This window comes from Trachurus trachurus (genome assembly GCF_905171665.1).
Source record: "Trachurus trachurus genome assembly, chromosome: 21".
Taxonomy (NCBI): Eukaryota; Metazoa; Chordata; class Actinopteri; order Carangiformes; family Carangidae; genus Trachurus; species Trachurus trachurus.
The window spans coordinates 10,254,303-10,272,403 of NC_139899.1; the positions used below are offsets into that span (position 1 = coordinate 10,254,303).

The following is an 18,101-nucleotide window of genomic DNA, read 5'->3' on the forward strand; positions in this document are numbered from 1 at the left end:
GTCGTTTTGGCTAATGCTGCGTTCCAGGCAGGCTTTTGAAACCGTAAATTACAGCTTCAAGTCACAACTTACGACTTTGTAGCGTTCCAGGCAACCCACTCGTGTTTTTCCGACCTGTTTTACCTGTGAAAGTCACTATAACGGCCACTCGTAACTTCCGACCCGTGAACTCGTACCAGATCGACTTCACAGGTCGGAAAAACACAAGTTACGGGCTGCCTTGAACGCACCACAACAGTCCTCGTCCCTACGTCACCACATTCACGGCGTCCCTTGGCTGCACACACAGCCCTGCATGCCGTTCTCTCTCCTCCTTGGATAAAAACTGTAGGATACGAGAAATGTTTTTTCCTCGGCTCAGAGCAGAGCAGAGGGACTGACAGACCCGTGTTTCGGTCCAAACACTATGTAAGTGATTGCTGTCGGAAGATATAGCCTATATAAAGCAGAAGTAAGTGATATATTTGTACTTCTGCTTTAAATATTAAAATATGTATTGTTTCAACCATGGAAAAGTTATTGTGCAATGATTCAACCATAGAAAAGGGACTTATTTTACTGTCAATCTCAGTTGAAATCTAAGTGCAGTTCATTTAAATTAGCTTAACATTTATCAGGACAGGTCCAATCACAGGTAACCGATGAAAGAAGAATTTCTGGTCCTATATCATCAGGTCACTAGCAAAATATCAATTATACACACATGCTAAATCTGAATTTTGTTTGGATGGCTCTATTAGCTAAAAAGACAGATACATGTGCTGGATGCACACTCTTGAACGAGTTCGCTAGCCTATATGAATTTTACGAGCAAAACAAAGTTACTCCTACTGTGTGTTCTCACTGCTGCTCTGAAACCGAGGAAGGAACACATTGACTGAATGCATTGTGACCTATGATTGTGAAACACATATTTAGGCATGAAAAGTAGGTCTGTTTTCCATGTATAACACATACAGTTCTCACACACAGAAAATCATATTCTCTCATTGTTAGCACAGCTGGGCATATTTGAAATAATCATAGCCTATAAAATGATGTAAGATTAGCCTATGACGAAGCAAATAGGAACTATTACTTGCTTTTGAAATCACTCTGTCTCATAATGTTACATGATTACTTCATAGCGTGGGGAATGCAGGTCACAACTTGTCCACAAGAATGTTTTGGAGTTGTTGGATTATGTATTTGATGAGTTTGATGAGGGAGAGGGGACCTGTACCGTTCACCTCCATTGTGTTCGCTGAGCAGCCCACGTCTCTGCCCCGGGGATCTCAAAAAAACTAAATTTATTTTATAGTCTATTGAACAAAAACACATGAAAAGCGCTTCTGCCATAAATGACGCAGGGGACCCAGTGGGTGCCCCGTCCGCTTTGATAATATAGCGCGTCATGAATTACTGCGCGAGGGGATCACGTGCTGTCATGTGAGCGGTACAAAAACAGGTGGAGGCAGCAGTAAGTCACCGCAACTCTGTGGCAGAGAGCACTAGAGCAGACAAAAGTTTACCGTACGTTAACGGGAAGCACACCACACTCCTCACGTGTCACATCACGGCGATCTTGAGAGCTCACTGGGCTCATCCTCTGCTATAGGCTATGACACGGTGACCGACTCATCTCTGCGAGGATCTGCGTGGATGGGGGGGAGCCACGTGGAATCTGATGAGCCGCTTTGCTGCGTCCTTCTGGACAACTGGCGATTAAACTTCATAAATATGTGAAGCTGTGACAAAGGCGATGTTTATGTAAAACATGAAGTTGTTGGAATTCAAATGAACGGTCAGTGTTATTGTGACGCTGCTGGAGATGACGGCAGACAGGGGAACTATGAAGTTGCTCTCTTGGATATTGCTCATGAACTTTTTCCTTTGCTGGATGTCGGTTGAAGCACAGGTAAGCAAACATTAACTGGACAACTGATTGCACCACAGCGGTCGATATTTTCACCATTAGTGGTGTAGCTACATAATAGTAAGCCTCTACTGAGCCTTATTGTAATACTATTATATTGTTATAACATGGGCTATTTGGAGAGGTCCGACAAAAACAACTGGAAGAATCGCCGTCAGGGAGAAAATAAAAAGGTGACAAGATGCAGTCACACGGCTCACTTCACCTGCGACACTGCCAACAGACGCAGTCAGTAAAGCGAAGAGCAAACAGCTGATATGAGAGTTACAGTTTGGTTTATATGTGCTCCTCCTGTAGGCAGCAAGATCCTATTTTGTATCAGAGGTTTTCAGCCTCTAGAGCAAAGAGACGAAGTCGCTGTCAAAGACACACTGGTATGAGTCATTAGCTGTCGCATATTCACGTTGTAACTTCCATGTGCTTTTCACTGTGCCTTTGAGTGTCTGCAGGGATTCATGAAGCCCAAGAAAGATAATAGCCTACATCACGCTAAACGCGTCCCAGAGTTTATTAGGGTATTAGGGTACCCCTCCCTCTGCACACATTGTGTAAAGCAGATGAGTTGCTTTTCCCAATTTCTTAAGAACATGTTGTTTTGGGGGAAATTGCCAATTACAAATGAGTCTAGAATATCTGTAAAGGCTGAGTTTTTAGCTTCCCCTTCCCTGAAACATCCTTCAGGCTCCAGTAAGGTATTTGTCTGTGATTGCACAAGACATTTAATCCTCAATTTATTAGGTGCCTATTGTGTTCTTTTTGTGCTTTCAGGCATGTGTAACACCTTTACCAGGGAATTACCTTATGAGTCATTTTGTATGATATTCTTTTCTGATTTCTGCTTCTCCACGTTTTTGCAACATAACCTGTTGATATCTAGCCAACATCATTCTCTTTTCCCCCAGTCCTTTTTATCAGTCATCAGAACAAGTCGTTTATTTCCAGTTGGACTGTTAAGGAGTTATATTAATACTGTCAGCCAGTTTGTCTTTCATTATTTGATTGTTGAGTTGAGTTTTATATCTAATAGATCCAGCATCTAATGGACATTTATAATGTATCATTAGATTCATAAGTGATATGATACATGATGTGAACTCCTAGAGCGAGTATACAAACACCCCCGGAGTGATGAAAGGTTACTTTTAGATGTGGTTTCTTTTGAACTCTGGTTGTAATAAAATGCAACAAAAGAAATATCTGAGCTACTGACTCTTGAAAGAACACTGACTGATAATCATGCTCGTCTGGTGTCAGAGTCAAGTGGAATCTCCAATTTGAGAGTGGTTTCCTCTATCTTACTACTGTGATTTGTTAAAATGAATCCTGAAGAGTCTTCTTTATTATCAGCACCATGGACAGCGCCTTGAGCAGCATTATCCACTAAAATGAATGATAGATAGGAGTCCTTTAAAAACATACTACAAGGACTCAAATGCAATGACAGCACAACGCATGTTAAACTGGCTGATAGGATGGATAGCAAATCAAAGAATGATTATGAATAATTCTGAAAAAAAAACTCAACCAATGCATTTAAATATTCTTGTTTTTCTAATTTCTGAATCATGAAATGTGGTCAGAAAAATAAAAATGCATCCAGACCGATGCAGGATCACATGGTCCCACACTTGCATGTGAGACAACATTCAGTTTACTGGGGTGGAGGTGGGGTTGGAGTGGGGGCAGGGGTAAGGAATTAAAACAATATCTTCCCTCACTGTATGATTCACCCTCTGGCTACAGGGATACTTCTAAGGGCAGAGGGTGTTGTTATGATGCCATGTAAAGCCCTTTGAGACAAACTGTAAAAATGGGTTATACAAATAAAATTGCCATGCCTTGCCTTGCCTTCCCATGTTTGTCACTAGAGGGCTCTCTCAATAGTGCTTTATGATTTATTCAAACATAGGTTCAGTTTTGTTGCACTCATGTTCATCTTTTGCTTAATCAAACCAGGGGAGAGTCTCTTCTGCCAGCAACATTTACATTTGCTTTGTTGGATGTGGTAAGGGCAGGCAAAGATAACAGGTCAGGGTACTGTAGGAGTAAAGGTTAGGTTCATGTTCAAAATGAACCCACTTCGAAGTTGTTCTATCTGTAAGTCTTATGGAGACAACAACCTTCACAGCTGCATCTGTTTCATTCATGCCTTCTGCAATTGTCCAGATGATGATCTGTTTGAATCACTGAGCAAAGTGGACATGGGCAGCGATTCAGAAGCCTAGAGTCACAACAAAAGCAGCCTTGGCTGCCTGAATTGGTAAGTTACATACATGGGGCCTGAGGATTGTGCAATTTTAGGTCACAGTTTAATTAATAAACTGACCCTGGTGCTGTAGCAGCTGGAATCACTGCTGCAACAGCTGCAGCTTGCAAGCCCAATGTCTTTTTCATAAAGCATTTACACTAAATGGGACTCATTCTTAAAATTCATTTTTGTTAATCCTCTTAGATGTGGCTCCCTCTTGATCTTGCAGTCACCGTGCACATGTTGTATGGTAGGTTAAATTTGTCTTATGACTTTAGGAAAGAGTTGGTGTAGAAATGTATGCTCCTGACATTTAGACATGCAGACATGAAAATTAGAACCTTGACGCCTTTGAAAGTACAGCATTGCTTTTGCCTGCAGCCATCGTAATATTTGCCTATGAATAGGTTGTTGAGGAGCTGTGATTTCTAAAGTAAATGTTTTGTGAAAAAACATTTACATTGCAAACAATTTAAAGTTCAGAGCACTTCGAAATATATGTATTAAAAAAATCATACTTGGCACTAATTGTACATATTGTACATGTTTCTGCCACTTCAATAAGATATTCAAGAAGAGATTCAATTTGAGACAATCAGTTGTAAAGCATGAAGAAACACACCACAGGCTGAATCTAAGTATTCCATGGCAATTGCTTTTTTTAATGATAAAGGGACGAAGCTCATCCACATAAACACTGTGTTATTTGAGACTGACAGCAAATTTACCTCTGTGCTGGAATCCTTGTTGTGTGGGTGCCTGCACCAAGATAACCGTGAAGAAACAACAGCTCACCCTCTACCTCTGTAATTAAAACTTCTCTCCTCTCTTCCCCTCAACCTCTCTCCTTATCTCATTGTGCAACCCTGTCTCCTGGAAGTTAAGTTTAAATGGCATTGCTTGATATGTTTTCGAGAAAATGTAACTGCTGTTTAAACGTTGTTTTGCTTTTTTGTGTTCTTGCGCTGCAGAGCCACAGGGAGATGTTTGGGGTAGATGGTGGGTGTACAAACCATATGACTTTGATTCCCTAGACTGGGGTGTGTGTATGTGTGTCTTGTGTGTGGTTAAGGCTGCAAAAGCAGTCAGGGAAAGATGGTGATTACATGAAAATGATAGTTTTGGTAAACACATCCCATCTTGTGCTTGAGGTCAAATTTGACGTGCCCAGCAGTTAACCAAGATGGTGATATTTCCTTAGCCATGACAACATATTTGAATTACAGAACATGACCACTACAAATGTTTATCTTTTGAAAAAAAGAAAGAAAAAAAGCCATAACTGTTCCATAATAAGAGATCTGAGAAACAACATCAAAGAAACTTACTATAATAACCACTGCTGAGAAATGGCATACACTTAAAAAACATCCTCTTCCTTTGTTATCAATGGTTAGAGTCTGTAAAATCTAATTGATATGCATGATTTGTACAAAAAAAAGTCTTATTTCAAACCTCAGTTCATATTTTTAACTTTGTACTATAAAGCAAATGTCACTTTCCTTGTCTGGCTAGTGAGGAGACAGCTTGAATCCATAATCATGACCTTCAGATTTTCAGTTTATTTATCAAATTAAATTGTCATACAAATAGAGAGGATGTCTACTTGACTGTTACAAAGGCTAAACACAAATGTCTTGTTTGTTAACACCTCAAAGTCTGTTTATTGACCTGACATTATAGATGTGGGGGTGGCCCGAGCTGTCTCTACTCCACAAGTTTCTTAAATGTTCTCAAATGTTGTAAGTCTTGGCTTTTTCCATTTCCTCTTTAGATAATATGAAACCCTTCTGGGTGATTCCACTTATGAAAAAGTTTAAAAAGTAATTTCTTGTGATGCAGTGTGAATGTAAGACAAATGGGTAATTGTCTTGATTTAATAATAATAATACTGTATATATTTAAAAAAAAAAACAAATAAAATACATACATATACCTCCTTTCTCTTTTGGATTAGATAAGGATGTGATTTATGTGACTGTGATAGCCAAACTGTTGTCGTGTCTGTAGTGTCTGGGCTAGAGTGGCAAATCTTGCCCCATTATTCGTTTAATGCTGCATGCTGCATCATGCCTTATGCCTGGCTTTGTATGTAGAAGCTGTTGGAATAGATTAGGAATGCAGTTAGGGGCAAGAATGACTGATGTTATCTTTATAATGAACTTGAGTTTTTCATTGCAAGTAGATCTCCAAATTGGTTCAAACTGCAATAGAAAAGTCCTTTAGCATTGCTTTAGTGATGCAGGGTCATACTCTCAAAGAGAAACCAGCAGAGATGATACTGGTGTTAAAAGTATCAAATCATGGTCTTAAAGTTTGAAATGGATCTTTTATGACACCAAGATTTGCTTTTATTGCGGGAACAGCATTATGTTAATTCTCAAGCTCATAATAAGACAAAATTGTACTGATGACCTTACGTCATTCAGTCTGCTTTCAAACTGTCTGTCAGATGGTTTTACAGATGGAGCTGAGTAAACAGACAGTCATTAAAATGATACCCTCCTTCACAGTTTCCTAACTGATGACACTCAGAGGACAATAAGGTGAACAACCAAGGTTTAGATGGCTAAGACACCAGACCGATATCACAAACTGGCATTAAACTTAATTGGTCACACTGTTAAACGTTTTTATCAAGGACAAAAATGATCTGAAATAGAGAGAGTGTTTATTATAAAGACCAATGTGTTTGTGCTTTTGGGCATTACTCAACACAGTAACTCAGGAACAGAAGGGGAGATTGTGGACATATTTTACATGACTTGCTGGCTGAGGCACACAACCACAAAGTGGTACACCCTGGTTTTGTACCAAACCAGACTACACTACCTATTCACCTGCTCCCAAAGCTAATGTTTAGTTACCGTTTATCAATACAAAAAATGTTCGCAGTGCCCTGGACCATGACCGAATTGTTGGACCCAGAAGGGCTTTGTGTATTTCAGAAACTGATAATTTTGCATTTTCACACACAACAATCTGTAAAAGTAAAAGAAAAAACATTGTGAATGGCAGCTCTGTAGACATCAATGTCTTGCTGAAAAGAGACCTCAAAGAAAAATGGTCAGGGAATGGCTGGAGATGACTGTTACAACTCCATTCAACCCCAATAGTACACAATGACAGAAAGGCCAATGTAACAATGACAGAAAGGCCACTCTTGACTCAGAAAACCTCTCTTTACAACTATGGTGAACAAAAGAAGATGTCAATTCTCTCACCTGTTGGCTGAGAATAAAGACTCCAGTCCAGACCAACTTTTTTTTACTAAAAATTTACTAACAATTTTATGAGCACAAGCAGAACATTTAGGTGCACAATTTATATTAAAGATTTGAAGCTAATGACTAAAACAACCGGCCTGGCCTGATGAGTCTTGATTTCTGCTTAGACACACATATGGTGAGGTCAGATGGACTTGCTTGTGAGGGGGAATGTCTTCTTGGCACAGTTTGGGCGCTTTGAATCACGCTAGAATTCCATGACAGTGACATGAGTGCACTGTAGCCATCAGGAGCTCATCAGCATGCATGTGCAGCTGACTGCTGCATTCACATGGATGGAATCCAGCAGAAGGGAGATGGCACACGGACTACAGCCATGAGACAGAACGCAAAAAAACAAACAGGCGGCCCAACAGAATGGGCAGGATGACAGAACGACGCACATGTGACAATATGTTGCTATGCCGATGGCGTACTGTTTACAACATAATTATCATAGCTATATGCCGATATAATTCTCATTTCTCTTGATATTGCATTGCAAACTGAAACTTGTTAAATTCCCTCTAAAACGTCACATCTGGTTGTGAATTCTTATGCAGTCGACGGTAAAAAGTTAAACTATTTTAACTTTGGACAGCATTGCTGTTTACTGTTGCCATCTTTGCATGGCAACACATATTGTGCACACGTGTCAGAAATTGGGATGTGCACCATTGGATGTTACACCAGTAATGTAGGATGGACAGAAAGCCAATAAGTTCACACTATGTTTAGTTAACAGAAGAATTAAAAATATGCAATGTAACCCACTGCATCCAGCCACTATATTGTCACAACTTTCGAAATGATGGGCTGACCATCAGCAGCAGACGTGTGGCAAGGCAGCTCAACAGTGATTTAAAAGCCAATTTTCAGGCAGTGGTGTTATACACACGTACAAGGATCAAAGATCTGATCTTGTTTGTTGTGCTCCACAGATGGGGTTCGATGGTCCACTCTCTGCACAGGAGCAGATGTACATCCTTTATGAAATCAAACTGCAGTGCCACCAGAACCTCTCCAACATTGATGCAGAGGCCACAGGTACAATATGTGTACACAAAGTCCTTTTTTCTAATCTTTAACATAAAATCATTTAAACATAATCTGTCTTTTTTTCAGTTCAGTTTTTTTTCACAGTCTGTGCCAACCTGTCAACAACAGCACTGGTATATTCTTCACTGTACTCAGGAAAGTTACAAACCACTTCCGCTTCCAAATCCAAAACCTAGCAGGTCTATTAAGGTCTCTATGATTGGACCATCAATTTTGAGTTTGAGTGTGATACAGCCTGAGGTACAGATTCTCATGCTGAACTTCATCATCAAAGCTACAGCGACTGTACATCCTATCACAAAACCACTCTTAAATTTGGAACTATTATCCACTAAAATGATCCATTTAGCAGCCAGCCACAGAATACCTCTATTAACTGACTAATATTGATTTTGATTGATTTGTCAATATTTACTGTATTAGTGAGCGAATAGCATGAGTTCTGCAATTGTTTTTTTGTTTTTTTCTCATTTTTTTGCAATGCAATATGTTAGACGCTAAAAGGTGAGTCAGCAGAGGGGAGTTCAGTAGTTCACTTCCACTTTCCATTAATGTTGGAGTTCAAGTGAATTAAAATCTGAGTCATTATAAGGTCGATGTTAGACTTCATGATAGCTAATAAATGGGCCTGAAACAAGTGTTGATAACAGTTATCTTCTTCTGTCTCAGGGTCACAGACACCCCCCAGGAGAGGGTGTCTGATGATCTGAGACCCGAAACATCCTATGACCCTGGGTTCATCACTGAGGATGTGTCCGAGCTGCACCATTTGGGTGTATGAAATAGCTGAGGTCGATGTTAGACTTCATGATAGCTTATAAATGGGCTTAAAAACAAGTGTTGGTAACAGTTATCTTAAATATATAGAGGGTTCAGAGAAATGTGGATTCTGGGGCGATTTTACGGATATTAGCTGAGATTCAGTGACACCTCCTATGCTATTTTAGAAATGGTGACATTTTATGTACTGAATAACATAACACATTTAAATGTCTGTGTTTAAATGTCAGTATAAGGCTGTTCAGAGCAACTATTAACCCTTTCGTGCTCCAGCAGACGACACACCAGTTCTTGTCTAGTCAGTGCAAAACATGAACATTTTGTTCAGTGTTATTTATCGCATCACATCTGTCAGAGTAAATTTCACTTGCTTCTGATCTGTCACTGTGAGTCACAGACAGATTCAATTAGACTATGAGAATACATTTAGAGGAGACAGAGAGACTCATTCAATATTCAAGACATATTTTTATTATAAAGGTATCAATTACACTAACACAACAATTACATGGCTTTTGTTAAAGACCACATTTGGCATTTAGGAAATAACCTTGGCCTGGAGTTTATCATCAAGCAACCAGTGGCAAGTGCAGATTTAAGATGTAAGGTATATTAACTGTAATTAGAAATAATTTGTCAGAGCCGCTGCCACAACACAGACTGATTAGGCCATAGAGCAAATAAACCTATCAGTACACTTTTTCAGCAAAGGTTTATAGATCACCTTAAATCTACTTCCTCTCCTTTTCACTGCAGATGAGGTATGCCCTCCAGACTGGGATGGTCTTATCTGTTGGCCCCGTGGCTCCCCAGGGCTGGTTACCAAGGTTTCCTGCCCGTCTTACATCTATGACTTCAATCACAAAGGTTTACCTACCTGGCTTTATATTTTCAGTATTACATCACTGAGAACACTGAGGACTGTGAGGAACTCTAAATGTGAAAATTAATTATGCAACATGGCTCACTTGCACAAAAGTCTGAATGTTTATAAATCACAAGCCATTGTTCCATTTTTGCATTTTAAATATGTTACACTTACACATGATAAGTGGTTACCTTATGCACATACACACTAACCCTAACCTTAACCCTAACCTGGTCATGATCAGTGTTTGGATTATCCTTGTTGTTTTCTGTATGCAAATACTGTAGATTCTAAGTATTCTTAGTTCACACTATGGGGCTGAGATCAAGGGCGGGGCGAGACTTTGTAAACATTCAGGGCTCAGTCTATATCCAGGGCACATGCTCTCCCCTGGGAATTTGCACAGTGGCCACATGCATCCATATTTGTCAAGCCGTTTGCACATGTCAGGAAAATGTGATGCCCAGGAAAAGAAATTATCCAGAGACTACATCGTGTCTGTTTTTTTTTTTTATCTCATTGTTTCCCATCATTCGGAAACCACAACAAATTTTGACCATAACTGATTTCTCACTCTCGCACAAACAGGCAAAACATGTCTGATCTTATTAAAGGGATAGTTCACCCTAGAATGATATTTCGCTCATTATCTACTCACCCTCATGTTGACTAAGGGCTGGAAGAATTATCAGAGTCCACCGTCCCTTCTCTGAGTTACAGGGGGTCTCGGCGTAGCAGTGAATTTCAATGCAACGGTTGCAAAGGGACACCGGAGCTCTTCGTAAAAAAACACACACAAAAAAACATCCAAATACCTCCATGATGCTCGTATGTAATGTCCGTCTTGTGCTGAAGCCCCAAATTGCGTAATTGTCCCGAAAAAAAATTAAATAAGTCTATATTTTAAGCTTGTTTGTAGCGGAAGCTTCTCGTCTTCTTCTTCTTCTCCTCTTCCTGGTCCGTCCAAATATCGCGTGATTTGCGCCGGCGTCATTGCGGTTACTGCGAATCACGCAAATTTTTTGTGTGTGTTTTTTTACGAAGAGCTCCGGTGTCCCTTTGCAACCGTTGCATTGAAATTCACTGCTACGCCGAGACCCCCTGTAACTAAGAGAAGGGACGGTGGACTCTGATAATTCTTCCAGCCCTTAGTCAACATGAGGGTGAGTAGATAATGAGCGAAATATCATTCTAGGGTGAACTATCCCTTTAAATCAACCCCTTATATAACATTGGTAGGCAGCACGAACAAGCCTCTTTTTGTTAAATTGTGCTGGAGTAGAGGTCAGGAATGAATGTTAAGTTGCCAAACCTATATTTAAAGCCAGACCATAACTGCTCTAACCACTCATGGATCCATAGCAGGGCCAAGTACATGTCTTCAGTACTGCGTATTAGGTCAACACAAGAACTTAAATTATATTAGATTTCTTTAAGGAAATCATTTTATAGTCCTAGCCATTTTTATTGTCTTAGTAGGAAATACCAGGGTAAAATGCATAAATGAATGTATGAATGAATCAATGAAGATACTGTTCTATTTAAACATGCACAAAACCTGAAACAGCTAAATGAAATTCAACCATTAACTTTAACACCCCTGCTTTAAATAACACAAAATATACAGTAGCAGTGTAGCAATAGTTCTTGTTTTTGAATGAAATGAAATTATCATCACATTCCTTTACCCTGAAATGTATTGGTAATGTCTAAAAATCATTTGAATATATGTTTTTTCAGGACATGCTTACAGAAAGTGTGATGTCAACGGTTCCTGGGTGTTTGTGGACCGTTGGAACAAAACGTGGACCAACTACTCAGAGTGTCTGCGCTTCCTGCAGCCAGATGATGAAGAAGAGAGAGTGAGTATGAATGTAAAATATTGAAGCTGCAGCTGATTTGGTTAACAAGCTAATCCAATATTCCAAAGTATTACATCAGGCCAGGGACTATAAAACATCAGCCACATAAATTTATTCTAAAAACCTGATGACGATATGTGAAGGTTCAAATAAGCTACAAAACCACTGCCAACATTAAGATAAACATACAACATAAGTAAAGAATAATAATAATAATAATAATAACGATGGATTACATTTATATAGCGCTTTTCACCCAACACCCAAAGCGCTTTACAGAAACCATTATTCATTCATACACATTCACACCGGTGGTGGTAAGCTACGTGTGTAGCCACAGCTGCCCTGGGGCAGACTGATGAAAGTGTGGCTGCCAATATGCGCCAAACAGCACCACCGACCACCACCATGATCATTCATACGCATTCACTCGAGGCAAGTTGGGTAAGGTGTCTTGCCCAAGGACACTACGACAGCAACTGGGACAGAGCGGTAATCGAACCGCTAACCCTCTGGTTATTGGACGCCACTGTCGCCCCGAACAGTCAACAACCAAAGAACTAATTTAACACAGCCAGCATTTCTCACACTCTCATGTCTGACAAAGGGCTGGTGCTCGAAACATTACACTTAAATAAAACTTGCAGGAGCTACTTCTGGTGTGCGGACTTCGGGCCCTAGTCTCGTAGACCGCGCGAAGTCTAAGTGCAGCGCAGCTTCGCCACGCCAACGGGGCGTGGACCAGGTCCATTTCGCAAGATTGGTGGGCCGCGCAGTCAGACTTAGACCAGCGTAAACCCTCCCCTCTTCCCTCCCACCGGCGCAAACGGCGAAGAGGGAGGAGACAGGGCGGGAGGGAGACAGGAGGAGGAGAGAAAGGCGTGGAGTGGGTTTGACACAGCCGAGTCAGATCTTCACCAATCAAATGAGCTCCTCTCCTCACCTTTAACTGCGCGGCGGGTGATGCGCGCTGCAAGTTTGTCATTTTATACTTGGACATGGACGGAGGAAACAGCGACGCCAGAGGCCGAACCTCTCCCCGGAGGAAACAGCTGTTTCCCCGGAGGTCCGAGCTCAGAGTGACCAATAATGAGTTTACTAATAATAATACAAATATCCTTAATCAGGTTTGATCTGATACACTGAGAACCCCTGCCCAATGTAAGACACAACAACTAATAAACTAATAAAGAAACTCACATTTATTCAAACCGTGTGTAAGCAATATGAGAGGTGTAATCACAACATAAACAAACACCATGCGTAACGGATGAAATCAGCGTAAAGGACGCTCTCTCTCTCTCTCTCTCTCCGTCCTCCTCTCTCTCTCTCTCTCTCTGTCCTCCTCTCTCTCTCTCTCTCTCTCTGTCCTCCTCTCTCTCTCTCTCTGTCCTCCTCTCTCTCTCTCTCTCTGTCCGTCTCTTTTTTTCTCTTTTTTCTCTGTGATAGAGATGCTGAGTATAGGCTATATACTGGACTAAGAGAGATGAAGATTTGTGTTTTGTTTTTCATTGCGGCTGCCTGATGCGGTCGCTCGCGCTATGAATTAATAAGTAAATACATAAATAAAGCGATCATCACAAGGGCAGAGTGGTATCTCAACATGGCAGCGACATGCAGTCATCCACCCTCAGTCCTGCTTTTGGGACATCCACAGCTGCTTTTCAGTGCCAGTTCGTCCCTGCTGTGTTAATTCAGGTGGAGTTTCCATTACGCGTGCCACAGCCTTTGATCTCTGCTTTGATCTGACGTCAGATGTGACGGGACAATCTATATAGATATAAATTCACGTGTTGATTCCATTAGTTGCATTAAATAGTGGTTATTGTGGATATTTATTGCATTGAAATGTGTCTGGAACTGTGGAGATCTGCCTGTGAGGTCTTGGTGACGTGTGTGCACTGCAGGTCAGTCAGCCAAACTTCCACTGCACCTGCTGCGCTTCGCCCTGCGCTGAGACTAGACCTGGTTGGAGGTGGCGAGCTTTCAGCGCAACCTCGGCGAGACATTTTCGCACAAAACTTCCACTGCACCAAGCTGAATCTGTGACGCCTCCCCCTGCTGCGCCGCCACGCCTATCTCAGCGCAGCGCGATCTGCCAATCTTCCAATCTGACTTTGCGCTCGGCTGCGCTGGTCGAAACTTGCATTAGACCAGCTGCGCTACCTTGCGCTACCTGCGCTGCGCCACCAAACTAGGGCCCTTCATCTTTCATCTCATACTTACCCTCTGGTCCAGCACCCAGCTTTACACACCTTTCTTGGGATGTGTGTGCTATGTGTACCCACATACATACTCTCACATTCAGAAAAAAGGTAAGTTGTTTGCATATGTAGGAATCGCAGCTGAAAGAACACTCGGTATCCTCTCAGTGAGCTATTGTGATGGATGACTATGAGCAATCACAGTTGTTCTTTGGAAGTGGCATGAAAAGTAAGACAGCTGCAGTATGTTCATCACATGAAAGGACACAGTGTTCAAGGTTTTTGGTATTGAGATTCAAATTCACATTTCAACACATGATGAAAAGCTTCTTTAAAGCAATAGCTTCAACTACATTTAGCTCTATAAAGCAACATCAACTTTTGACCTCACATCAGAGGCAGTGTTGATTTAAAAAAGCTTTTGTTTTGTTTTAGGCTCAAAGGAACTACAGAGCATTATAATAAACCGATTAGGGATTCTAAAATGTAAACGTATGGTAAGAATGTTCACTGATGTTAAAGGGACACCGAGGAGTTTTGGAAAAGCGAAGCGTTTTCACACTACATTTATGAGCCTCCGCGCGCACCGTAAAATTCTTTTGACCGGCGCAAGACAGACTCATGTTTTCATTCATCAATAATTAAAGTCAGAGGTTCAAAGAGGTTCACATACCACCGTAGTTCCGACCATAAACGGAGATTCGGCGGCGTTATTCTCATGACTCGTTGCGAAACTGAAAGTAAAGAAACGCTGGTCGGCTCGACCAGCATCTCCGCCACCACTAATAATAACAAAATAACCATAGAGACAGAATGATATATTTATCGAAAATGGGCCCATTAACAAGTGTGGGTAGCGGAGATTCATCCACATTAACGTGAGACTTTTTTATAACCGATTAGAAACTCCTCGTTGTCCCTTTAATATGATTGATCTAGTCACTTTTTTATATTCACACTATTTAGCTAAGCAGCCATATTGCAGGGGGGCAATACCTCATCTGCTCTGTCTCTGTGAAGATGAATAGAAGGAGACAGCTACAGTATAGCCACCCCTTCAATTTAATTTGATCTTTTGATACAACACAGTACAAAAAACATAATGACTAGGCACTTGACACCATCTCTACCTCTATACAATATGTATGGATTTTGAACAGGGGTTTCTAATTCATTTGTAGAACATTTATCATGAGGAAGGAAAATTACATTTTGCCACCTTCCTTATTCCAACAAAAACATTTTGTCCTTTCTCAGTCTGAGTAAAAAGTCAATCTTTCCATCTCATGAATCTCTTTTTATGATTTATAAAACAATTTGTTGACTCTAGGTGGGTCGGTCTGTAACCATTTACGTGTGATTACTTTTTCTGTCTTTTTTTTTGCAGCTATTGTCAGTATTTTCAAAATGGTATCAATCACCTTCTTAAGGTAGTTATTATTCCTTAAGGTAGATCTGTGAGACAACGGGTGGTACATGTCAGTGGAATCTCCTGTCCAAGAATACACTGCATGGCTCTCCAGATACCTTCCTAAAATGATTGTTACCTTGAATGTGGTGTGGTGGTTTGCTTCTTCATCTCCACAATTTCTCCAGCATGTGTGAACAGTTTCTATTAGATATACTTTCATTTACAAAATTCACACCAATACATAGAACAAAAAGTAGAAAAAACGTTTTCACACAATGTTTTCCCATTGTTGACAGGTTATTTTGTCATTTATTCTTTCTCCCACCTCTCCTTGATATTTGTGGTATTTCCTCTATTCTTTGCAGAGCCCTGGTAAAGCTTTGAAACTACTGATTCTACAGTTCTGTTTTTATTATCTTCAGTCAAACTGAGCAACGTGTTTAGGACTTGGCCACAAATCCATTTAGGCACAAAGCCTTTAGGCATTAGAAACAGTTTCTACTTTATAGTCAGTGTACCTGTTGTTCCTTCACTGTCTCCTTACAAAATAATGAGAACCAGTGGTAATGGTTTCCTGTATATCCAAGAAAGTGTGCATGTCTGTTTTTTTATTGGATATATTTCTTTGTGTGTTCACAGCAAGACTTCTTTGAGCGACTGTATGTCATGTACACCATTGGCTACGCTGTGTCCTTCAGCTCTCTGCTTGTGGCCATCTTCATCATTGGATACTTCAGGTATGAGAGGGGTTTTGATACTTATGCTTTGTAACTGACAGTGCAAAAGGAAATGAAAAAAACACTTGATGATGTGATGAACCAATACAGAAACACAGAGGTTAGTGGAATAATAGAAGGAGGTGGTCATCTCCTCCGTCTTTATTTCCACAATGAAAGGTGTGAGCTGCAGGTGTGCCCAAGCAACAGGAAATGCCAGCCATGCACTTAACAGGTTATCTAAAGTGTTTCTGAAAAGTCGCTCTTCCCCTGTGGAGACTGTCTCTCCTTCCAACACCTGCACCACCTTTTGTTTGTCTCCTGACTGTCCTGCTATGTTTCAGTTGTGTACCACATTTCTAAACATGTTTTGAACAAAATTGCAAAGCTGAATTGACAAATTAATGGCTGAATGGAATTTACTCATTTTCTGGGCTGGGACCTGTGCCAACATCACATAATGAAAATATGGCTCTAAGCTTATTAATATACACAGCATGTTTGGGGCAAAAGCATTGATAAAAAAGAATAAATAGCTGGCCTCATTTGTCAGAACCATACTCCAAAAAGACGTTTTTGTGAAAATAGTTATGCGATTTGATGCTCATTATAGAAGCAATGTAGAATTATTTCAATACATGAATCCCATTGGCTTGGTAGTGTAACCTAAACTGTCTTTTAGTCAGTGTTCAGCAGGTTGGATCGATACAAATCTTAAATAAAGTTTGTTTGCATGAAATACATATAAATATGTACAGTATATATAGTGCATAAAATTTGATAATTAATTAAGATTCTTTTCTTTTCAAGAAATTTACAGATTAGAGAGTGATAACCTAATAAAGAAGTCATTTAAATTATTTTTTGTTATTACTGCAAACCCATTTAGTAGGGGAGAGGAGACCATTTTCAGAGCTGTGGGTAAAATAAGGGTTGTTCAATAACAAAAGCAACACAGACTATTGAGCCACAGCCTAGAAAGTCCCATGGGCAAAACACAGAGGTGATTAGAAGAACATTTATTGCAGGTCTGAAGGACTGGGATTTGAGCAAAGTATGAAGAGGGCAGAGGGGAGTTGACTCTTGGCTGGTTGTGCTGAGTGGGGAGTAAAAGATTTGGCTGAGCTGAGAAGTGGTCCAGGGCCAAGGAGCAGGGTTGACAGGACAGAGGGCTGGAGGGGCCAGAGCAAAGCAGAGGGGACCAGGAGAGGAAATCAGGTTAACAGACACACTATATCTGGGGAAGGCTTGACAGAGAAGGTATGTGGCAGCAATGGCAGAGCTGAGTATTTGCTGAAGCTCTGTTCTGTTCAGTCTCCAGTGCACCTGTCTGAGAGAGTCACACTCACCCCCACAGCAACAGGAAGAGAGAAACTTCATCCTTAGCAGAGCTGGGTGTGTGACACGGATGGGAACGCACACTGTAATCTTCCCATCAGTACTTCAAACTGCTTTTGTAAATCCTTGCCCTCTTGAAACTGAATGTAACACACCAGCCCACTCAGTTGAAGTGGCCAGTGTTAATGTGTAAAGGCTGGAAGAGAAGGATGGAGACAAAAAAAAAAGTTTTGGTATTTTTTTCCAGCCTTTGCAGGGTGACACACGCGTTGCCCATTTCTTTTAAAGACATCTTACCTATTCATATGCAAAGCTAATCCATCATATTGAACTTGATGTTATGGTTGACTTGTACCTCCTTGATGGGTGTATAAAAACAGCCTGTGTCCTGATTTGAATCCCACCAGTTATCCAACATGAGTGGGTTGCATTTC

The 18,101-nt window shown here is 40.7% G+C and overlaps 1 protein-coding gene across 1 annotated transcript in view; it reads left to right on the forward strand.

The window, feature by feature from the left end:
* Positions 1-1,810: 1,810 nt before the first annotated feature.
* Positions 1,811-18,101, forward strand: part of pth2ra (parathyroid hormone 2 receptor a) — a gene marked incomplete at both ends in the record, with an annotated part of 48,247 nt that continues 31,956 nt past the window's right edge. The window contains 5 exons of the mRNA XM_083996265.1: positions 1,811-1,897; positions 8,371-8,476; positions 10,025-10,135; positions 11,877-11,998; positions 16,253-16,350. Coding sequence (XP_083852391.1) covers positions 1,811-1,897; positions 8,371-8,476; positions 10,025-10,135; positions 11,877-11,998; positions 16,253-16,350 — 524 coding nt within the window. The remainder of the gene's footprint in view (positions 1,898-8,370; positions 8,477-10,024; positions 10,136-11,876; positions 11,999-16,252; positions 16,351-18,101) is intronic.